A 24495-nucleotide genomic window follows, 5' to 3' on the forward strand; every position below is an offset into this window, starting at 1 on the left:
CGGCATGCCTGAGTGACTGGCTGTTTGCACAGTGCTGGATGGATGTGGGCAGTATGCTGTGTGTCATCCTCACGCCGACATCTGTTTGGCATCCCCCTGGCTGAGCAGCGCTGCGGCGCGGAGAGGAGAGGAGAGTGCGAGGAGAGAGGCGAGAGCAGTGTGGTGGAGTGCAGGGAAGCCCCTCTCCATTCCCTTCCTCCTCTCTGTTTACAGACACGGCTGCTGACGCAAAAGCAGCCCACTGGCAGTAATGCTGATCAAAAGGTTGAGATTAAAATGTTTAATACATTTTTAGCATTTCCTGTAAATGCACTCCTCTCATTCTCCCCCAATATTACTGCATCTCTCTCTTTCTATCTATCTGTCGGTTCCTGGATTGTAAACAGCTGGAGCATATTTTGGGCTGCCAAGCACATTACACACATCGTTGTGTAATTGATGATTTCGTTCCACTTGTAAATTACACTTAGTGTCACCTCCACTTTACACAACTGATGGTGACGTACGACTTATGGACGACTGCCACTCTCTTTCCCCGAGGCAAGCCGGGCCGCAACCCTTTAGGCACATCACAGCTTACAACCCAGGAACCGACAGAGATAGATAGAAAGAAAGAGAGAAAGAGAGAGATGCAGTAATATTGGGGGAGAACGAGAGGAGTGCATTTACAGGAAATGCTAAAGATTTACTACCTTTAGCATTTCCTGTAAATTTTGATCAGCATTACTGCCAGTGGGCTGCTTTTGCGTCAGCAGCTGTGTCTGTAAACAGAGAGGAGGAGGGGAATGGAGAGGGGCTTCCCTGCACTCTCGCCTCTCTCCTCTTTCTCTCTCTCTCTCTCTCTCTCTCTCTCTCTCTCTCTCTCTCTCACTCACTCAACCTTTCTATCTGTCTCTTCTTGTCTCCATACCCCTGCTGTGGAATGACATGCAGAGAGCTGTCAGTTATGAGTTGACAGAAAAGCATTAGTGTGTGTGTGTGTGTGTGTGTGTGTGTGTGTGTGTGTGTGTGTACATTCATGCATTTGAGTGTGCTTTTCCTTCAACTCCCACCTTGGTTTTCCCTTACTCCTCAAGAATTAATTATTCAATCGAGGCCACAGCTTGACTCGAGTTGAGGAACCAAATCCCTCTCCGGGCTGGATGGCTGGCTTTTTTCTCTGGGTTTCCCAGATTTAGAGAATAGATGGAGCCAGCCGATGGACACAGGGCACTGCCCGGCCACACACACCCCCTCCAGTGACCTCAGTGGCCACACACCGCCGCCAGTGACTCCAGGGCTGGCAGGGGATGGCTTTGTATTTCCAGACATTGATGGTGCAACTCTGGACAGAGAGATGAGTCTGCATTCCTCTCTGCTGTTCCGCCCCCGACTCCTTCCCACCGGAACGGACTGATGTCATTTCCTCAGCCTGTCAGCCTCTCTTTACCATTTTTTCCCTTTCCTGTCAAAAAAGAGGAAGAAGTCGAGGAATTTCAAATCACCAAGGCAACCCTCAAAATATGCACCAAAGTAACTGCTGTCGTCTTGCTGGTATGAGCCTGAACTGTGTAAGCGCAAGCGTGCATGTGTGTGTGTGTGTGTGTGTGTGTGTGCACGTGCGCTTGTATGTGTGTGTGTGTGTGTGTGCAATGCATACATAACTAGCATGTCCTGTTCCTAGGTAACCATAATGCACTGCTATTAATTACTGCTCGTGTCAGTGGTTTCTCTCCACACAGTCTTGCGGCTTGTTTACCATCAGGGCTGTGGGGCTACATGTGGAGCGCTGTGTGCTGCTGCACTGCTGATATGACACTGCCCAGCTGCTTTTGGTCCATTTCAAAGCTATCCTGTCTGCTTTCAGGACCACACGCAGGCGCTGAAGCTCTGCTCGACTCACCTCTGACATACTCATGAGCACACATCCTATAGGATTCTATAGGCCATATATAAGGAGACTTATAATAGCAACATTTGTGGTAACTGAAAGTCTGTTTGTGCGGTTATATCTGCTGATCAAATGCTGCTGTATGCTAATGTGACACATTAGCTTTATGACTGGATTAGTTTAATCCCTCTTTTACACTACCGGTTTAATTAAGGGAGACATCTTGTTTGTGAGCGCTTGTTTGTGTGTGTGTGTGCGTAGTGAGAGGTGTATGTGTGTGTGTGTGGGGAGGTGGCTTTCATGCCAACACCTAGGCTACAATCTCCTCTCTTAAGAGCCACCACAAGCCATCTGTTCATTCATTAGATACAAAGCTGCTGAGGCGGCAGCCTCCAACCAAACAGGACGGCTAATCTGCACATCCAGGACTGCCCTTCATGGCCTTAAATATTCAGGGCTCTAGTGGCATCAGACTGACATTGCGCGACTCGTCTTGGAGCAGCAAGCATTCACCCTGCTTCTGCTTCCCCCCCCTCTGTCTTCCCCTGACACTTTCATCAATGTTATCCAAGAGAAGAAATATGGCCGTGTGTTGTGAATGGTGGACTACAGTCGTCCATTCCAGCTCTCAGCCAGGATGCAGGACATATTTTTAAAGGTTATACCGTATCCCTCTAAACTCTTTCCTGTTAAATGTCAGTTTGTAATACTGTTTGAATCCGTCTAGTCTTTTTTAAAGCATAGAAACCCCTTGGAGGACTTTGGGGAAATACTTGAAAGAGCATTTTTGTTTGTTTTCATTATAAAGCCCTCCGGGTTGGTAATTGCCAAAAAGCAGTCCACCATCAGAGGATGTCTCATCCTTCCCTGTGTTGTGCTAGGGCTGGTAATTATTTAAAAAGTAGCTTTTCAAATTTTCATTGAAAATGTTTGGAAAAATAGGTCACTTCCTAGAGATGCTGCTCCTCACGTCTGTCAACGTGAACCTGACAACGAGCACATGCGCACAGACGCAGGTACACAGCGCATAAATATAGCAGCTGTCTTACAGATGTGGTGTTGCCAGAAATGTCTGTGATGCAGCCATATGTCCTTTTATTTACTCATGTATCTGTGGCTGCTGATTTGAGCTGGAGATAGAGGCCTTAAATATAGCCCTTGCCCAGATGCAGAGCATGCAGCCGGCTGGCCATCCAGTCCCACTGACAAATCCTGGGCAGGGGCACTCTCGGACGCTCTGGCCACCGTCTACAGATGTCGTGTGAATAAATGCACAGTCAGGACGTCCGACATCCTCATGAGGCCCGGTGGAGAAACTGAATCTCTGCTCGTCTCACCCCTGCCCAGACGGATCTCTCTGTGTGGCCCGCAAGAGCAGTCAGCCGTCTCAGACGGATCCAGATCCGCAAAAGCCTTTTTTTCTCCTTTTCTATTTCAGGGTGTCTGGTAGGCGGAAGGCACTCCGATTTAGCCATAAAGCCGAGGTTCCACTGGTCCTCTCTGGTCTGCCTGCCATGAATTATTGAGTGTCCGACTGTGGTGCGGGGGGTGGACACCCCTCCCCTGCTTCCCCCTGAATCAAATAATGAAATAAGGCTCGGAATGGTGCAGGGGCTGGGGAGCTGCTGTTGTGTGGTTTTGTATGAGAAGAGGCAGAGAGAGACGGCAAGACGGCAGACACTGTCTCTCACACAGGAAAGTGAGAGCAACAAGGTGGACCAGTGTGGACAGACTGTACGACAACGTTTTGGAAGGGAAATGAGAGACGAAAGATATTGTAAGACAGGGAGATATGGAGATATCAGCCAGAGGGGGAAGGCAGCACGCGAATGCAAAAGGGAAATGTTTTTGGCCAGCGTAATGATTCTGCAGTTCAGTACGCCTGATTTAACCGAGGGCCTGGTAAATTGTATCTACCCACAGAGTGTAAAGAGAACGACCCGAGGTATTCTGCGTGCTGCACCGGATGAATGGGTAATTTTCCGTGGGAGAGGGTCATCAGCGCTCGTCGGTGGCAGCTCTGAAACTCCAGGCAGTTCTGTGCTTCTGCTTCCCACTTCTCGACATCCAAGTTTTTTTTTATTTTATTTTTTTTAAGAGTGAGCTCAGCACTTGTTAAAACGCGTTTGTTCTAGTGGTTAAAAAAGAGAGAGAGAAGCATGACAGGAAGTCTTCTAGTGAGTGGGGAAAACTAGAGACAAGTACGCTTTAGACAGAGCAACGGAGGGCTGTGGAGGCTAATCAGAGATGAAAAAGAGAGGAAGTATGGAAGAGAGGGAGTGAAAGAAAAGAGAAAAAGAGTGAGCAGAAGTGTTAAAGAGAGTGATAGACTTTCTGGAAGACTGGTGATTTCCTATTATCACCACCTGGAGTGGAGTGAGGGGTTGTCATGGTTACACTGGGAGACAGGCCCTGCACAGATAACTCAGTTTGAGTTTTCACTGTTTAGCTCAATTACTAGGACTTCCAAAGGCCACCCTACATTTTGTTGAGAGCCTGGCAGGTCATGAGGTAGCCTGCAAACAAACCAAGCTACATTTTGAGTGTGCCCCGTCGATCATCCTTGACACTCGTTTGCCGTTAATTGTAATCGTGGAAAACCACCAAAATAGAACAGAAATCGTTGTGCCTTGTATTGTTTTACATTTGCTGAAGTTATACTTTCAAGACTGGTGCTTTTTTTGGCAGTATTATCCACTTACTCGGCCTTGTATTGACCCTTAAAAAATCATTCAGAAATTCAGGACAGTCATCTGATCTTGAGAGAAGAGTTGGGGCCATATCTGCATTTGTAAGACTCAGCAATTAGTGCTGTGGGATACTCGATCTGGACGAATCCGTATGAATAGATGCTCACGAGGACTGACCCAGTGTGGCGGTCATCTTGTTTTTGACCCTCACGAAACAAGCGCCGCAAACATACCGGCAGGTCACCTGATCTAACGGGGGGAGATGAGGCCTGTCTTATGTTTCAGGAAAACAGGCCATGGGTCCGACGTCAGTGGAAGGCCCGGGGCAGGAACCCCAGGGGCATCGAGTGACACGCGCGTGTCTTTAGAAACTGGACAGGTCTGCCGCAGTGGTCAGGGACACATTAGTGAGTGTTAATTAGCTGTCGACAGAAACCAGATCAGCTGGAGACTCTTCTAGTTTTTCATGTACCGCGTCTCGTTGTCTCTGGTATCAAGCTTCACCTGCCAGCGGGGCAGGATTACGCCGACATATACCCCATCCTCCCATCCACCAGAAAAACAAGCCCTGTACAGTACAAACCACTGACAGAGAGAGGGGCAGACAGGGCCCATTCCAGAAACACACACACTGCCAGGCTCGTTTTTTAAGGCTAAACACATCTTTTGCTTAATTATTTAGTTACTAGAAAGCCCACAGGTCATGCTTGAGTGCTATAAGCTCTGTGTAATCTCTTACTTTGACCAGGCTTATGGTATGTACAACACCAAAAAGTCTGGTCTTTCAGAGCCAGATACACAGCTGATAATGAAGGTCCTCTTTGATCTTCTCGTAATCCCACACCCATCTCCTTCAAACAACACAGAGGACAGCTGGGCAATGCAAAACAAGGATGTACAGAGTGACCGCCCCCAGACAGTGGCCTGTATGAACTGTAAAGACTCCTGGGAGCGAGCTATATGCGGTCATCCATCAGTCCATACCAGTGGTCCTCATTGTTCTTGGATGTGTTGTGATTTGAGGCACATGAAGACAACGAGATAGAGTTAATGTATGCAACACTGAATTAGTCCATGGGTTAGGAGATTTTAATTAGAGGTGAAAATATGCAGGGAAGGCATTTGTTTTTAATCAGAGTGAGAAATGTATGGGAAAGCAAATCCCCTTTCTCTCATTTAACACACACATAGACACACACCCACACACACATAGATAAGGCTCCCAGGCTTACACATGCACACCCCCACACCACATTCACACAGCATCCACTGCAACTGTGCTGTACTTATTCCATGAAGTGTTTGTCTGCATCTAGCAATCTGTCTGTTTTCCTCTGTGCTAGGGGAGAGTGGGTCTGTGGATGTTGTGTCTCTGGACCCTTCAGGGCTCTCATCATCTTTCCAAGTTATAACCACCCACTCATGCCCACACCCCAACACACATTTTCCCATTGCAGATTCCATTTAACCTCCAAATACAGATCTGCGGGGCACCACAGCAATGACTCACTCCATTTTCTTCTCTGTGCTGACAAACAGCAGCCATTTGCAAAGACTTGAACTGACTTACTGACTTACAGATAGTACGATGGCCTCAGTACCCACAGGGCACGGGCACCTTGGTGTCACCACCCTCAGAGCCCTGCCGTGATTCATATGGAGGTCCTGCGGAAAGGCTGTGGCAGAGGCCTGACCCTCAACCCACTCCCCAGTGGTAGAAAGAACCTGGGGCTATTCACTTGATAGGGCCATCCATCAAAGAGACAAACACCCAGATCACCCCAGCAACCTTGAAGAGTTATGAATCCTGAGTTATACACATTGGACGTCTCCTTCACACATTTACAACACAGCTGTCATACACACACACACACAGAAACAAGTACTAGTGGGCTTTCACACACACACACACACACACACACACACACACTGTACGCACACACTGTACACACACTGAGACCCACATACACACACCAAAACACACATAGAGACACACACACACAAATCTAGGACATACCAAACTTGAAAGATGGCATTGTTTTAGATGAAAAACTGTCTGAGAGCTCCTAACAGACCATAAAGTTGGGAACAGATGTTGCAGATGTGCACCCTGACAAAGAGAAAGTTTCCTCTCAGAGGTCCTGGGAGACAGCCCGGTGGCTAACAGATGTTAGAGTTGGAGCCAGTACTGTAAACAAACAAACAGCCACACAGACAAAAACACACACACACACACAGGCTGGGCTCATGAGATACAGAGTTCTCTAACCTGCCTGTCCTTGTTAATGAGAAAGCAGGGAGCTTCAAACAACCTGACAAACATACACACACACACACACACCTGTGTGTACTTGTACCCCTCTCTGGGCCCCATCATGAGGAAGGAAACCTTTTCACCTGCAGAGGACACAGCCCCAGGTCTGAATGACAAGTTATTTATCTCTCTCTTTCTCTCTCTCTCCCACGACTCTGTCCTGACAGCACAGAGACAAACCTGCCCCAGACACACCGGCTCATGTGCCAGGGCTGCCACAGAGAGAGAGAGAGAGAGAGAGAGAGAGAGAGAGAGAGAGAGAGAGAAAAAGAAAGAAAGAGGGGGCTGTGTCATCCACATCCACAGGGCACAAAAGGCATTTCTCAGTGCATATGTCTATGTGTATGTTGTGTGTGTGTGTGTGTGTGGGTGGGTGTGTGTGTGTGTGTGTGTATGTGTGTGTGTGCGTGCGTGTGCATGTGTGCGTGTGTGTGTGTGCGTGTGTGTGTGGGATAGGGGCACACTTGTGTGCGTGGGCACCATGCTTTGTCACTACCACCCGGGATGATAGCGTAATTAATGTCAGGCCCAGCATGTGAAGGGGAGTGGGAGATTGATGGAGGAGCTCGCCGCCGGGCTATCCATTATAATGGAGACAGGAAGACATGCATTACCACAGACAGGCCTGCCACGGAAGTCAACCCTATAACATTCCACACTTCACTGGCTCCCCTTCTCCACAGGGCAGGTTACAGTAAGAGGGCATTGCTAACACTAAAACTAGCCAGCCATCTAACACTAAAACTAGCCAGCCCTCTGAAATCACAGGAGATAATGGCTAAGATTCCAAATGTGTGCTACATCAAAATTAAATCTAGGAAATGTCATGAAAATGGTAGACCTACGATGCAACAGAGAACATTACTGTTTGTTCCTGTGCCGTTTTTGTCTGTAATAGCCTTTTTAAGAACCCTGGATGATGTGCCTGTGATCCTATATGACAAGCCTATTTTATGCCTGTCAGGTTGATGAATTATTTCCCCTCTTGTGACTCTCTCCTGGCTGCCATTCTCTGTGCCTGCCGGTCTCACCCTCTCCGTCCGTCTTCCCACCAACATTCCCTTCCTTGGAGCTCAAATTCTTTCCTTCTTTTGTTGAATTTCCTGCTTCCATACATCTATCTGATCCGGGGCTGTTGAGTTTGGAACACCAAGCCTTCTAATGGCCACCAAGGGAAGGGGGACTGTTGACACAAGGGAGTGGAAAGGAGACGGAGAGAGCAGGGAGAGGGAGGAGGAAGAGGAAGATGACGTGTCAACAGTACCCTGCAAACAGTGAACTTTTCCTACAGCCTGCCACCCTGGGGCCAGCTTGTTTACATCCTTCCTTCTGCTCCAGTGCCTCACTCTCTCCCTCTCTCCCTCTCTCCCTCTCTCGCTCTCCCTCAGCATACCCACTGCAAAGGTGAGCCAGAGAGCCAGTCCTTCCCGCTCCCCACCATTCATCTGGGTCGCTAACAGCACACATCTGACCTGTCGCAGGGGAGCGCCAGGTCATCAGTTATTCTCTTTGGAAACACATCAAAGAGTGATTACACAGATAGGCTTTCTCCAGTCAGATCAGTGGGCCCTCATGTGCAATGCTCCACAACAACATAATGGGAGTCCACACGGGAGTGCAGAATTCCCTCCTTGGGACAGTGGTGGTGGTGGTGGGGGGTTGTCAGGGGTAAAGTGAAGGTGAACTGAAGGTAATGGAGTTTACGATGCAATGGCCTAAGAGACTGCCGTCTCCAAAGGGAAACACTTCCTTCCTGTCTAAGGAGGCTTTATATAGAGCAGCAATCCTATTATATTTATCCTCTGCTGTCCTCAGCTGCAGGTGACAGTCATGTTTATTGAGTGTAATTTCCCTCTCGGTTTCTTGCTCACCGTGCAGCTCCATCCACACCACCTGCCAGCCAACCCCCCCCCCCCACCACCACCACCCATATCTCATATTTTTAGCGTCTCTCTCTCTCTCCTTTGCCATCCTGCCACTCTCCTGTGCTGTAAATATCTGCGTGTGTCTGTCTGCTTCCCCATGCGAGATCAGAACAGCCTCCATGGTGCTCCTGTCTCTGGTGGAGCAGCAGTGCATCTGGCCCGTGTCCTCCCTCCTGAGCCACATGGCAGCAGAGTCTGTGCCGCACATGGGCCAGATCAGAGCCAGACCTGCAACACAGGCAGCTGCTCTGTGGGGAGACGTGTGGGGATCTTCTGACTCTCACTGGAGTTCATTAGCTCCACACACATGGCCCAGAGTAGCACAGGCTCATGCTACTCTCACCATTACCACACACACACACACACGCACACACATGCAGGCACCACACACAACCATACATATACACATGTGCCTGTACCAGTATCTACAGACACACACACACACACGCACACCACACACACACACACACACACACAAAATGCAGGGCATGATGGAAAACAGATAAAGGTGCAACACACACACACTGTACCAGTATCTACAGACACATACGTCCAAACCCACAAACTGTACACACACACACACACGCACACACACATGCAGGCACCACACACAACCATACATATACACATGTGCCTGTACCAGTATCTACAGACACACACACATACGTCCAAACCCACAAACTGTACACACACACGCACACACCACACACACACAGACACACACACCACTCACAGAGGGAGAGAGTGTTCCACATACTCTGTAGCCCTGATCTGAACAGTATCTCTCATTCGACCAGGGAGCTTCAGATAAGGGGGAAACAGGCTTATTATTCTTCTCCACCTGAAACATGGTTCCATTCCAGCTCGCTCTCTCCCCAACCACACACACACACACACACACACACACACAAAATGCAGGGCATGATGGAAAACAGATAAAGGTGCAAGCTGTCATCCTCTGGGAGGGTATGTTCTGCAGAAGGGAGTTAGTGTCTGAGCCCCGAGAGCTGCCTGTCCTCCAGCACCCCACCCCACCCCTCCCCTCCTCTGGTGCCCACAGATGGGGCTAACCTTGCGGAGAGAGAGAGAGAGAAAGAGAGAGAGAGAGAGAGAGAGAGAGGGGTGAAAGTGGGCCAGGGCTGCTGCTGCTGCTGGTGCTGCCAGTGCTGCTGCCCTGGGGTCCTTCATGCTTGGCTGAGCCGCCCCCACGCTCAGGCACCTCACACGGGAGAGAGCAGGCTAGCCTAGCGCTCCCACAAGGCATGAAATATTCAGTCGGCCTCAGAGGAGAAGATGGGAAGACAAGAGGATTCAAGGTTTGCTAATTGTTGGAGGACTTTGACTTGGAGGCAGGAGGGGGGTGGGTGTGTGTGAGTGTGTGGGCGGTGGAAGTGTGAAAAACCAGGGTGCAATGCACCTGCCACTTAGCACCTCACCCAATTAGCAGCATAGTCTACCAAGGATTTGGCTGTGATTTGGAGTTGAATCAGCGGAAGAGGTGTTTCAGAGTCTTCCACTAACTGCTGCTGGGGTCAGAATGACCGTGTACCATCCACCTCTACTTGAATAACACCCCCCACACACACACACACACACTCGATCGTGGCACAGAACATCATATGTCCAAATGTACACAAACGCACAAACATGCACTTTGTGTTCACAAACGTTCAGCTTCCTGATTTAACGTGTAGAACACAGATGAACAGCGGAGGGGCTCAGGGGCAGTGTGTGTGTCCCCCCATCTGTGTCCTGTGTGAGGTCACGTTCACGAAAATTGAGCAGGATACTCTAGGTGGATATGCGTCGGGTGCTAGGTCATCCTGTTAATTGCACATAACACCGTGGGTATGTTCTAATGGCGCGGGTGCTTGAGAGCAGAGTGTAACCTTGGTAGATGTAGTTTTTTTCCACCGGCTGTGCGTTGAGTAGTTTCTGTCAGTTTAGCAGTTGGTGGAGATTAGTCCTTTATGTGCGGGCGCACTGAGCTGTCACAGGCTTTGTTAGCGGGCGAGGCAAGGGTAGGGCAGGGCTGTTGTAGGGGGAGTCCATGTTGCATCTCTGTAATCTCTCCACTCACTGTGAATGGCGCGCTGCCCAGAGTGGGATGAGGAAGCCAGTTAGTGAAGATGAGGCCGGGCAGCAGCTGAGGCTGAGGTGGCCGAGATCCAGTCGTCTCCCTGGGTCTGCTGCTGTCCAAGAGCACTGCTGGACTCAGGAGTTACACACACCTGTGCAGCCCTGTACACGTGATAGTCGAGGTCTCATGCACATTTTACCACTGTCTTTCTGCCTCAGTGTTTGCGTGCTATATTAGCACATATGCATAACCCCTCCCCCCATGCCACAGCCGAACTGTGGCCACACTTATACCTTTTATTAATATTAGGGCTGTCAAAATAACTGATTAATTTTGATTAATTAATTTGAGAAAAAATAACTGATTAAAAAAAATAACGCAGATTAATCGATTCTGTATGACCTTGACCCCAAGCCGTTCTAGTCAGTAACCATTAGACTGTAAAATGAAGAAGAGAAAAAAAATGTGCTGCCTAGATCATTGATTGGAACATTTACTTTTAAAAAACGTCCTGATGGTGTTGATAAAAATAAAGTGTTCTGCAATGTCTGCAGCAAGGAATTTGCATATCACCCATATATGCATATATACATATGCAGATACACATCAATGCAAAAAAAATAGTGTTGACATTGAGGGGAGTGTTAATTTATTTTCATTGTGTCCCCTAGGTTTTATCTGTGGCCTGAAATGCCTTGTATGTGAAAAAAAACTTCTTCCCGAAGCACTTTTGAATTCATTTCCTCAGAATATTAGGTCATATCATAGATTATTATGGCCATTATTTGAACAGTGAAAATAATAATACAAGAGTTTTTGAATTTTCAATGTCACTAATGCTGATTTTTTCAATGACTCATTTGAATTTAAATATTTAAAATACTTTCACAGCAAAAATTATATATACCATTAATTTAGATTAATTAATCACAGAGTATGTAATTAATTTGATTATTTTTTTTAATCGATTGACAGCCCTACTTAATATAGTTATATATATGGATATATAGATATATATTTACTTTATTCTTGCACTGTTGTACTGTTGGACTTACTCATTTGCACCAACACCATGACACTCACTCACACAGAGCACCTTACCTTACCTTACTATGCACAGAGAATCACAGGCTCAGTCCCTGCCTCAGTCATTGCAAGCGCCTCTTTATTAATTAATCACCCACTATGTGGATACTGTTTTTAGAATTCATTTAGATTAAGTGTTATTTAGTATAATTTGTATTTTAGTATATTTAGTATATTCTTTATCTTTTACTGTCCTTATTGCTTAGTTGTGTTTTTTATATTACATACTTTTAATTACTTTTTTCTGCTGTTAGTGAATGTGTGTGTGATGTCTGTATGCTACTGAGACCTTGAATTTCCCCTGGGGATCAATAAAGTATCTATCTATCTATCTATCTATCTATCTATCTATCTATCTATCTACATATAGTACACACACACATTTAGAGACATATAGAGCTCTGAGACTGGCGTGCGTAGACACAAATCTACCGGCATACAGATCCACCACCGCAGGGTACCCAGGAGAATAGAGGCGTATGCACACACACACCCACACACATGCGCATATGCACACACACACACACACACACACCCATGCGCATACACACACACACACACATGCGCGTATACACACACACACCCACACACATGAGCATATGCACACACACACCCATGCGCATACACACACACACCCACACACATGCGCATATACACACCCACACACATGCGCATATACACACACCCACACCCACACACATGCGCATATACACACCCACACACATGCGCATATACATGCACACACCCACACACATGCGCATATGCACACACACACCCACACACATGCGCACACCCACACACATGCGCAGATGCACACACACACCCACACACATGGGCATATGCACACCCACACACATGTGCATATACACACCCACACACATGGGCATATGCACACACACACACATGCGCACACCCACACACATGCCCATATACACACACCCATGCGCATATACACACCCACAAACATGCGCACACCCACGCGCATATACACACACACACGCGCATATACACACCCACACACATGCGCATATACACACCCACACGCATATACACACCCACACACATGCGCATATATACACACACACATGCGCATATGCACACACCCACACACATGTGCATATGCACACCCACACACATGCCCATATACACACACCCATGCGCATATACACACCCACAAACATGCGCACACCCACGCGCATATACACACACACACGCGCATATACACACCCACACACATGCGCATATACACACCCACACGCATATACACACCCACACACATGCGCATATATACACACACACATGCGCATATGCACACACCCACACACATGTGCATATGCACACCCACACACATGCGCATATACACACACACACACATGCGCATATACACACACACACACATGCGCATATACACACACACACACATGCGCATATACACACCCACATGCGCATATGCACACACACACCCACACACATGCGCATATGCACACCCACACACATGCGCATATACACACACACACACGCCCACACACATGCGCATATACACACACACACCCATGCGCATATACACACACACATGCGCATATACACACCCACACACATGCGCATATACACACACACACACATGCACACACCCACACACATGCGCATATACACACATGCGCACACCCACACACATGCGCATATACACACACACACATGCGCATATACACACACCCATGCGCATATACACACCCACAAACATGCGCACACCCAAGCGCATATACACACACATGCACATATACACACCCACACACATGCGCATATACACACCCACACGCATATACACACCCACACACATGCGCATATATACACACACACATGCGCATATGCACACACCCACACACATGTGCATATGCACACCCACACACATGCGCATATGCACACACCCACACACATATGCATATACACACCCACACACATGCGCATATACACACACACACACATTCGCATATACACACACATGAGCATATGCACACACCCACACACATGCGCATATGCACACCCACACACATGCGCATACACACACACACATACGCATATGCACACCCACACACATATACACACACACACACACATGCGCATATACACACACACACACATGCACATATACACACACACACACATGCGCACACACACACACACACATGCGCATATACACACACACATGTGCATACACACACACACACGTGCATATACACACCCACACATGCGCATATGCACACACACACACACACACATGTGCATACACACACACACACGTGCATATACACACCCACACATGGGGGCATCACTGCTGCCACTGCCACTACTTTAGTCTTTTTTAAAGTCACAGTTTGTAGCAGAAGTTTGAGACCCATCTGTGTGTCAAGCTGAATTACTCATGATTTGATGAATGTGAAGCCTCTTCAAAGGCCACGCTGATCGTCAGCTCACGCCAAATGTTCTAATCAGAAACTCAGCATCCCAATCTCCGCTGACCCACTAACGGGGGGTAAACAAGCACGATGCACCAGGGCGTGACTGAAACGCGCATCATTCAGCAGCAGGATGACACGCACATGAACAACAGCACTGCAGCCTTTCTTCTCATCACACACAGCCTCTATTCATCCATGGGAATGAAAGTGAATATGAGTGATATACAGCTCTGGAAAAATGAAGAGACCAGTTTTTTCCAGTAATTTTTTCCAGACCTGTATTACTATGCTGCATCAAGCACAGTCCAGTCCAGGTGTTTGAAAGGGAGACATTGGGGTGATGTCAATCATGTCAAGTTGCTTTTGTGGGATTTTTAACTCTCTTTTCACAGCTTGTGTGTATAGAAGTCTCCCACTTACATGTGAGTTTGTGCTTAATACTTCATGGAGTGAAGGAGTGAAGAGCCTTTCACATGAGAAACAGCACCCGCCAGTATTTAGTTAATTGTCAATGAGAAGCGGGCAAAGCAACGATTTGAGTGTCGGTGCAGCTGGCGGGCGCAGTCCCGAGATTCTTGCCGCCTGCGTGCACGAATCAAGAACACACCCCCAAGATAAAAAATCAGTAAAAAATTTCAGTCTTTCAATGACAGGCAGGGCGGGAGGGGGCGGGACAGAAATTGGGGACTGCTTCCCATCTGAAAAGCCCTTGATCTGTAGTGAAGGACACAGAGCACTGTTGTGTGGACACCAAGTTTAGGATGTCCTTTTAGTTAATCTGGTGATGAGAGAGCTTCTCTTAAGAGAGGGAACTCGGGGGTGAGAGGGTTTTATGTCAATTAACAACACATTTTTAAGTACCCACATTCTAATTGGAAAGAGAAATTGCCTTTTTAAAGCTTTCTCTCAGAAATACATGAAATCAACGCTTTACAAATCATGAGGTGACTATGTGGCCTCCTCTTTAGAGATTTCTTTTGATGAGGTCAGTTGTCTCTCAGACCCCCTTTCCTGAAATATCCTCAGGTCAGTCACCTTTTTTGGGGCAGAGAGAAAGAAGTTTTAATTGACACGCCATCTCACCCCTGCCCTCCAGGTCACCTTTACACAGCGTGTGTGGGCGGGGGGGGGAGAGCCTCTCGGTACCCCCAGCGTTCAAAGGCCACAGTGGGGTTCTCAGCCACCTGCCAGGATTAATGAGACATAATGAGGAGTGAGGGAACGGAATAATCCTGCAATTCAGCGCCCTCATTCGCCACCCCGGTGACCTTGCTATGGATTGATGGTGAGAGGGACGAGATCCATATTCCTGCCCCATCAGCCAAAACATCCCTCTGCACCCCACTGGAGTCTCAGACCCTCTTGTGCTGCGCAGGCCTCCTAATCACAGTGGGCATTATTACAGAATGAGGAGGCTGTGCTTTGTTATGGAACTGCCGAGTGTTTTCCGATGTAATCTTTGCCAGCGTGTTTGCAATTCTGTAAGAACGCGGGTTTTTCCCTCTTTCCAAGATTTGCTCGTCCTTTGTTGAATACAAATGGCAACAGGGAAGAGGGAGTTTGGAGGAGGCTTCAGTTGGAGAAAGGAGGACAAGGTGCCGCAGAGAGAGTAAAAAAGGGAGGGAGAGAGAAAAGAAAGACTGAGACGGGAGAAATAAAAAAAACAGAAATGAGGGTGGATGTGGGAGGGTGGCAACACGAGAGGAAACTAAAGCTTGCTAGAGAGAGAGAGAGAGAGAGAGATGGAGGTGGAGGTGGAGGAACAGATAGACAGAGTGAGAGAACAGACAGAGTGCTTCTGTAAACATGTGAGAAGGAAAGAGATTGTGGGGAGAAAGAGTGTGGCAGAGACTCGTGGGGGCATGTCGGGCTGAGATATGGCTCGTGTCTGCGCCGAGGAGAAGCAGTCAGCTCTCACAGCCTCCTGCTGGCATGTCAATCACCAGTGACTGCTGTCAGTCCCGTCCACTCCCCCGTCCAGTGCTGCCCCACCTGCTCGGCAGGCTCAGGCTCCGAGACCCAGAGACGGCACACTGAGCTACAAAACGGTTGCTGGGGAAACCGAAGAGAGTGAAATTGACTCATTGGGGGGCTTCACATCTCATTGCTCCATCAGAGATCAGAAACACTTCATTCATTGTAGTTCTCTCAAGCTCTGTGGAAAATATAATGGCATAATTTTCAACAGTGAAGACTGCTTTAATAAGATAAATGATCACTGATGGATGTTAATTCATTTAAGTATACAATCTTATCAATTTGTATTAGAATTGATGTGGTCATCTTTTCTTTCACATTACCCTTTTCAGCACAACTTGGCATTAATCAGAATATATACATGCATATTTTTTGTGTAAATGTCATACAGGCATAATACAATTTATACACCAAATGCCACAGACAGGTTCTTTCATCCACACTGGGTCCTTACCAGTAAGGAGGAATTAGTGCAATAACTGGGTCATAAATGAGTAATACATGCATCAGACACACAAAAGACTGTTATGATTAATTCCTGCCCACTTATTAATGTAATTTTACATCCCCACTGCATAAGGAGCAGAGAGATCCTCTGTCGTGTGGATTTGTGTCTAATGCCCTCTTTGTTCTTTAATCCACAAAATACCTTGGCAGTGAAAGCGACAACGAAAGGATCTTCACTTTAGTACTTTCAATGTCAAGCCGTGCTAATTGGCTGCTGTTGTTTTTTTGCAGGTTCTTGCCATCATCTCCATCCTGTTTATAGTGCTGTCCACCATCGCCTTGTCCCTGAACACCCTGCCAGAGCTCCAGGACCTGGACGAGTTCGGCCAGGCCACCGACAACCCTGAGCTGGCACACGTGGAAGCCGTGTGCATCGCCTGGTTCACCATGGAGTACCTGCTGCGCTTCCTCTCCTCGCCCAGCAAGTGGAAGTTCTTCAAGGGCCCGCTGAACGTGATCGACCTGCTGGCCATCCTGCCCTACTACGTCACCATCTTCCTGACCGAGTCCAACAAGAGCGTGCTGCAGTTCCAGAACGTGCGGCGCGTGGTGCAGATCTTCCGCATCATGCGCATCCTGCGCATCCTCAAGCTGGCGCGCCACTCCACGGGCCTGCAGTCGCTGGGCTTCACGCTGCGGCGCAGCTACAACGAGCTGGGCCTGCTCATCCTCTTCCTCGCCATGGGCATCATGATCTTCTCCAGCCTGGTGTTCTTCGCCGAGAAGGACGAGGAGGACACCAAGTTCAAGAGCATCCCGGCCTCGTTCTGGTGGGCCACCATCACCATGACAACTGTAGGCTACGGAGACATCTACCCAAAGACATTATTAGGAAAGATCGTTGGAGGTCTGTGTTGTATAGCGGGAGTGCTGGTGATTGCCTTGCCTATCCCCATCATAGTCAATAACTTCTCTGAATTCTACAAGGAGCAGAAGCGACAGGAGAAGGCCATCAAGCGTCGTGAGGCTCTGGAGAGGGCCAAGAGGAACGGCAGCATTGTGTCCATGAACATGAAAGAGAACTTCTCCCACAGCATGGAGCTCATGGATGTGGTGGTGGAGAAGACTGCAGAGGCCACAGGAGAGAAAGAGAAAGTCCACGATAACCATCTGTCGCATACACGGTGGAAGTCAGCCACCTCAGAGACCAGCTCCAATAAGTCCTTTGATGGAAAGGAACGAGGCTCCCCTGAAAAGATTCGCCAGGCCAGCCCACAGCACCTCAATGTGAAGAAGCTGGAGGAGATGTACAACAAGATGGCCAAGACCCAATCTCAGCCCAACCTGAATAGCAAAGAGAGACAGCCCTTATCCAGAGCGGCGAAGCTGAAGGATGAGATTGAGCTGGGAACTATGCCGACCGAGCGAGTTCCCACCTGCGCCGAGGGCGTTACCGACATGCGGAGCATGTCCAGCATCGACAGCTTCATAAGCTGTGCCACCGACTTCCTGGAGAGCTCGCGGTTCTCCCACAGCCCCACCAACAACCTGCCTGGGAGGATAAGCGCCAACCCTGGACTTGAGACCACCTTGGAGCACCATGCGGAGACCACGGCAAGCCCAGCTGCCACGTCCAAGCAGCATGGCACCAAGTCCGGGAGCAGCCGGCACGGCCTGTTCTCAGACAGCCCTCGAGGCATCCGCTTGCTCAATCCACTCAAGTCACGCTCACTCAAGGTCAACTTCCACGGCGTGGACAGTGGTCCATCCTCCACGCCGACTCCGGGGGTTGCCGCCCTCTCAGATAGCTCGGCCATGTCCGACCGCTCCCTCCTTAGCCCAGAGGTGTCTGTGTACACCACTGCCAGTAGCAAGACCCCTCCAAAGACCCCCGAGGTCCTGGCGCCCAGCGTCTTCACATTCCATGACGCGTCCATCAGCAAGTACATCGACGCCGACACTGACGATGACGAGCACCTGCACGACGGGCCCGACCCCAGCCCCTCCGAACGTCTCCTTGGCAACAAAAGCCCCAAGTTCAGCAGCAATAGCAGCCACCAGCGTGCATCCAATCACCTGGAGATGTCCCAGCGGGCACTGGCCCAGAAGAGTGTGTTCCCTCTGGAGGGCCGCTCGGGGGGCGGACAAGAGAACCACGTGACTCAGAGGGAAAAAGCCCGCTCCAACACCTACAACGAGGCTAGCTAAAGCAGGGGAGAGCTGCTGCTACTGCCGCCCACCGAGACAAAACTGGAACAAGAGGGTCAGACATGATTTAAAAAGGGAATCTGTGGGAAAATATATAAGCTAAATGCAATGATGTTGGAGCAAAATAATACATTTGGAAAGGTTTGTGGTTGTCATGGCAATTCTACAAAATGTTGCGAAATACAGAGGTTTGATCAGTTTGTCCTTTGCAGTACTTTTGCATTAAATACCACAATATTTGGGTATATCCTAAACCAAGATTGTGTAGAAAAGGGTATTTTGGGTCATATGTAATTGTATGTGACACATGGTAGGTTTAGATATTACTGAATCAACTTTGTGTTAGGAGCAATTTGCTGTTTACTTTCTAGTGTTTTCTTCCTCAGAACTGGCCTTAGTTATATGCACCTAAACTACAGTGTGTCTGTTTGTCTGGGTGAGTGCATGTGTGTGTATGTGTGTGTATTAGTAATATAAAGTCCCCTATACACATACACAATGTACTGTATGAGTGTCCTCTTTGTTATTATGAGTGTCCTCTTTTTCAAAAACAAAAGTAATTATTACTAATTATTATTAATTATTAATAATGTTTCTTTTGCCTGATGAACATTCCTCTGAGAATACATGTAACATGACATTTTTGTTCAGGAAGGTGAATTCAGAGACTTTCTGGTGGACACACAGCCACTGTGACTCCCTGTTTGTGTCTTTTGTCCAGATCATTTCCAGTCCGAGCACAAAGGCGCACCTCAATGTGATTTTTTATAATCTGCATTCTTTGTTTGTTCTATGTGTTTGTAAATTAATTTGTTTATTTGTTTGCTTTAGATTGTCCAGTTCTGTGCATCATATCATTCTTGTAAACCCCCTTTCAAACCTGTGAGATACTGAGACTACTGTTGACGAGGCACTGGCCTCAACAATCTCTTCAGTGTTTCCTATCGGCTGTGTTGAAGGGATTTACTCCTGGTGGGTTGGCATACTTCACAACACATCACCGTCAGCACTGAGACAAGCACAGCTGGCTGGAACTTGAAGCAGAGAGCAAAGCACTGAAACTACCATTCAACTGAAACACTCTGGGCTGATTTGGACAGTTCCATATTTGTATAAAGAAATGATCGATGATAATATTGTAATAGGATAAAGTTAGTTACTGTAGAACTGGGGGGACACCACACTCTGTTGTGAGTGGCAAATGAAAGAATCAGATTGTATATTTTTTAAATATTTTCTAAAGAATGGAAATTAGTCAAATAAATTATGATGATCTCGTAGTTTTGAATTTCAATACATATTTATTTTATTCTGAAGGGATTGTATTTACTAGAGAATTTGGCAAGGTGACCACTTTGTATTGTTTGCTACTGTCTCTTGGTCTGTGTAAATGTTGTGGACTTCTTCATCTACTACCCTTATCTCTCAAATAATGTGAGGAGCCAAAGAGTTTTTGTTGCCCAACATTTTGATCAGCATAAATTGTCAGATTGTCCTAAATGTATTATTTCTTAGACTCTCACTGGGCAAGATTTGAGTAATATTGAAATATTTCAGGGAACTCTTTTGGATACAACAGTCAACCATCTATAATAAACCATTTAGAGCACTAGTAACTGCCACAGAAAGCTAACTCCAATGAAATGTGTACACAGCTAAACAAAAAGACGCTGACAGGGCATTAAAGTAGTGCAGGTAGTTCCGTAAGCACAGCACAAAAGCACTCTGTAGCACTGGCAAGCATCACCTGCCTCAATCTCAGGCCTGCAGAGATTTGCAGTCTGGATGGATACACGTCCACCACTGCAGACAGACTGAGTGAGCATGGAGGAGAGCTCCTTTAATGCACTCAGGAGCCACGGGGTGGCTGGGTGCTCTCCATTCACAGGTAGAGAGAAGGGGAGTCAGGGACAGACAGAGCTAGCCTGTCTGTCAGGGAGGACACAATCCCATGGCACTCCTTCAAATGACCGTTACACACCTTGAGTATGCAGCAGAGCAACACCTCTGCACATCCAGTGCCATTGCCATGTGCTGTAGCCTACATTTCCAGACACAGAGGAACAGCTCCCGTGCCCCATGTTCTCTACTCTCTCTCACACACACACACACACACACACACACAGAAGCACACACACTCACATATAAACACACGCACGCACACACACACGCACGCACACACACACAGAAGCACACACACTCACATATAAACACACAAACGCACGCACACTCACACACACAAACACTCACACACACACACACACAGAAGCACACACACTCACATATAAACACTCACACACACACACACTGCCAATGACTAGACCGACCTTGAGAGTCTCGTTCCTCTGAGACACGTCTGCAGACACATCATGCCCTACCTGTTGTGCTACATGACTGATTTAGGTCAATGCCATTTCAGCCCAGTGATATTATACCTTCATGCACTTTATCCATTTAACTCTTTCCTTTGTCTTATTTTTCCTTTAGAGAACTTGTTTTGCAGAGAATCTATTTACGTGCATCATCACCCAACATCCAAAAAGTACAAACTTGCTAAATTGAGGTTGCGATTTATGTGATTCCCATTGTTTCAATTTCTATCCGTTGCTGTCAACATTCTACATTAAAAGCGGTCGATATATGTGTGCCTTTGCCTGTAAATGAGTCGTCTCCCTCTGGCTCTCTTTATTTTGAAAGATCTGACACTGTAGCTGCTGCTCTTATCAGAGTGAACTTGAAAGAAGACTGAACAAATTTACCAGAAAATAAACAGACAACTGAATGAAAGATTTTGTGAGACTATTATGGAAATGCTTGAGAATTCACACACATACACACGCGCGGACACACACACACACACACACAAATACACACAGGTAAAGAAGCTCTCCAGTTTAAGATAACATGGTTTCCATGGTGATGACAGGTTGATTCTGGCAGACTAACTGGCCTAATAAGGGAGGGGGAGGGGGGTCTTTAAATACAGTTTAAAAATGAAACAAATGCTCTGACAGGTACACTCAACCAACAGCTTTTTCTGATGAATTTAGAGCAGTTCAAAGAGCTTGTTAATAAGCACCACCAGACCAATATGCAGTGGCAGTGGGAGACCCTGGATGCACACAAGAGATGCAGAGCAGACGGGTACTGGCAGGGCACTGTGCTGCAACGGCAGAGTGGTGCACATCCCTCTTCCCACTGCCATGTGAGATGAATAGTAAGAGACTGTGGAACTGCACCAGCATATCACAGGCCTCACATCTGTGACTAGACAAGATGCTCTGCAGACTAGACCCTACGGCAGGTTTCACTCACATGTAGTCTGGAAGCCCTTAGTCTGGAAGAGTACTTGGAAAAATGAGAAAGTGTTGTTGAGTGGTGTCCGTGCTATTGGAGGGTCTCCAGACCATGGTGTGAACACAATGAAATGTGTGACCTTCAGAATGTTGGGCTAATTGGTTAATGTTCCACCACAACAGGGGGCATGGAGTTTGAGAACAGGAGTGGGGAAATGAGATTATTTGAAAGGCACTCAAAACACTTCAGTGTATTTCCCACTGAAAAGACAATTCAATCTGAAAGACACCAAGACCGAACACCTGCTTCACCTATTAAGGTTTTGCACCTCCGTTCTAATGTTACGTCACCGTTTGTTTACAACTAGAGTGGTAGGTAAGAATGGTAGGCAAGGCACTGCAGAGTGGTGGGCAAGCCTACAACAGTCGGGTTGCATAGGCTACAAATAGTTACAAATAGCTTTAAAATTGAAATTTTAATATCAAATATTGACCGGGATGCCGACCACTTGTGTAGGCCCTAACAGTTGGTTTTACAATAAGAAGCAAAAAGGCGACGAACGACCGTTTAGCCTACCTATCCTCAGGGCCAGGTTAAGGTCATCTGGGGCCCGGGGCAGAGGCCTTTTCAATATATATTACTATTATTATCAATATACATAAGACAGAGAGAGAGAGAGAGATAGAGAGAGAGAGAGGCAATTAAATTATGACAGATAATGTAAAAATGAAATTTGCATTTATATTGTGGAACTGTTAACCAACATACAATTGTACCAACATACAAAAAACAAGTAGCCTACAAACATGGGGCAATGCACAAAAAAATCAAGCATGAAATATTATATTATTACCATTAATGAATTAGGCTTGAAAAAAACTGCCAGTGGTAACCAGGTCAGCCTAAAATGTGCAACTCCCGAACTCTGAACTCATAAAACATTGTAGCCTAGAGTTTGGCGCGTACGCACACAGCCACATCATGACCTCTCACTTCACTAGGTCGTTGTGTTAAGTTCAGTTGTGTGTGATCGCGAAACAATTCATAGGATCAAATCCGTTTTATTTTGACATACGGGAGTTAGCCTAACTGACCTGTACAGCACATACGCCTATTCTGTTTTCATTTATTAGCATTTGTTGTGATTATATAATCAAATGACACTCATGATAACTTTAAATAGGACAGAAGATAGGAATGACATGTGATTGATGTCCACAAGCACGAATTTCACGAGACAAATTAGAACAAACTGTTCCGGTAAAAATATTCTTGCCATGTTTAAATGCTGCAATTTTTCCCTTAATAGCTATCTCTGGCAATTCATTTTTGGATGACTGTAGTTATTTAGTCTAGCCTACGTCTTCGTAGATAGGCTAGCTAGGCTAGATTATTAAGCCACAGAATAAAACACTTCACAGCTGCTAACGATCATCCTCCACTACCATGAGGATCTAATGGTAAACGGCCGTTCGTCGCCTTTTTGCTTCTTAACGTTATTGTAAAACCAACTGTTAGGGCCTACACAAATGGTCGGCATATCTCGGTCAATATTTGATTCAATTTTGAAGCTATTTGTAACTATGTGTAGTCTATAGACTTGTAGTCAAGACCGCCTAAACCGAGACCAAGACACTACCAAGACCAGAGGGTATCAAGACCGAGACCAAGACGAGACCAAGGCCAAGACAGACTGAGTCAAGACCAAGACAAAGTCGAGACGAGACCGAGACCAAGACCGAGACCAAAAAAAAAAAAAAAAACAGCTAGCGAGCTAGTGTTACCAAAGTCCTTTTAGGCATGTCCCTCCACTCGGCGGCCATATTGCAACGCTTTTTGGGTACTCATCGGGCATCCTATTCAGCAGAAATGCGCGTGCGCAAGGCTTCACCACACCAACCGTGCTCCAGTGTCGAGTTCACAACACATGATTGGCACAATGTCTGCACAACACAGCACATAATTGGCTCAAAGTAGTCAACTCACACCACATGATTCGCTCAATGTATACACATGTCGACATTTTGCCGAGGAAGGGGTGGGATATGTGTAGACAACGGCCATATTGGCGTTGCAAACTAGCCCCATGCATTTCTATGGAGGATTTTTTTGAGTGCTGTGTCTCCACATAGAAAGTCTCTGGTG

At 47.1% G+C, this 24495-nt stretch overlaps 1 protein-coding gene across 1 annotated transcript in view; it reads left to right on the forward strand.

Moving 5' to 3' along the window:
• LOC143104897 (potassium voltage-gated channel subfamily B member 1-like) overlaps positions 1–19053 on the forward strand; it is a 35995-nt gene extending 16942 nt beyond the window's left edge. The window contains exon 2 of the mRNA XM_076269229.1: positions 17137–19053. Coding sequence (XP_076125344.1) covers positions 17137–19053 — 1917 coding nt within the window. The remainder of the gene's footprint in view (positions 1–17136) is intronic.
• Positions 19054–24495: the final 5442 nt, after the last annotated feature.

Source organism: Alosa pseudoharengus, unplaced genomic scaffold (assembly GCF_046254945.1).
Source record: "Alosa pseudoharengus isolate Yale_2024_CS ecotype anadromous, Long Island Sound unplaced genomic scaffold, YU_APseudo_1.1 YU_APseudo_1.1_scf_5, whole genome shotgun sequence".
NCBI classification, from domain to species: Eukaryota; Metazoa; Chordata; class Actinopteri; order Clupeiformes; family Clupeidae; genus Alosa; species Alosa pseudoharengus.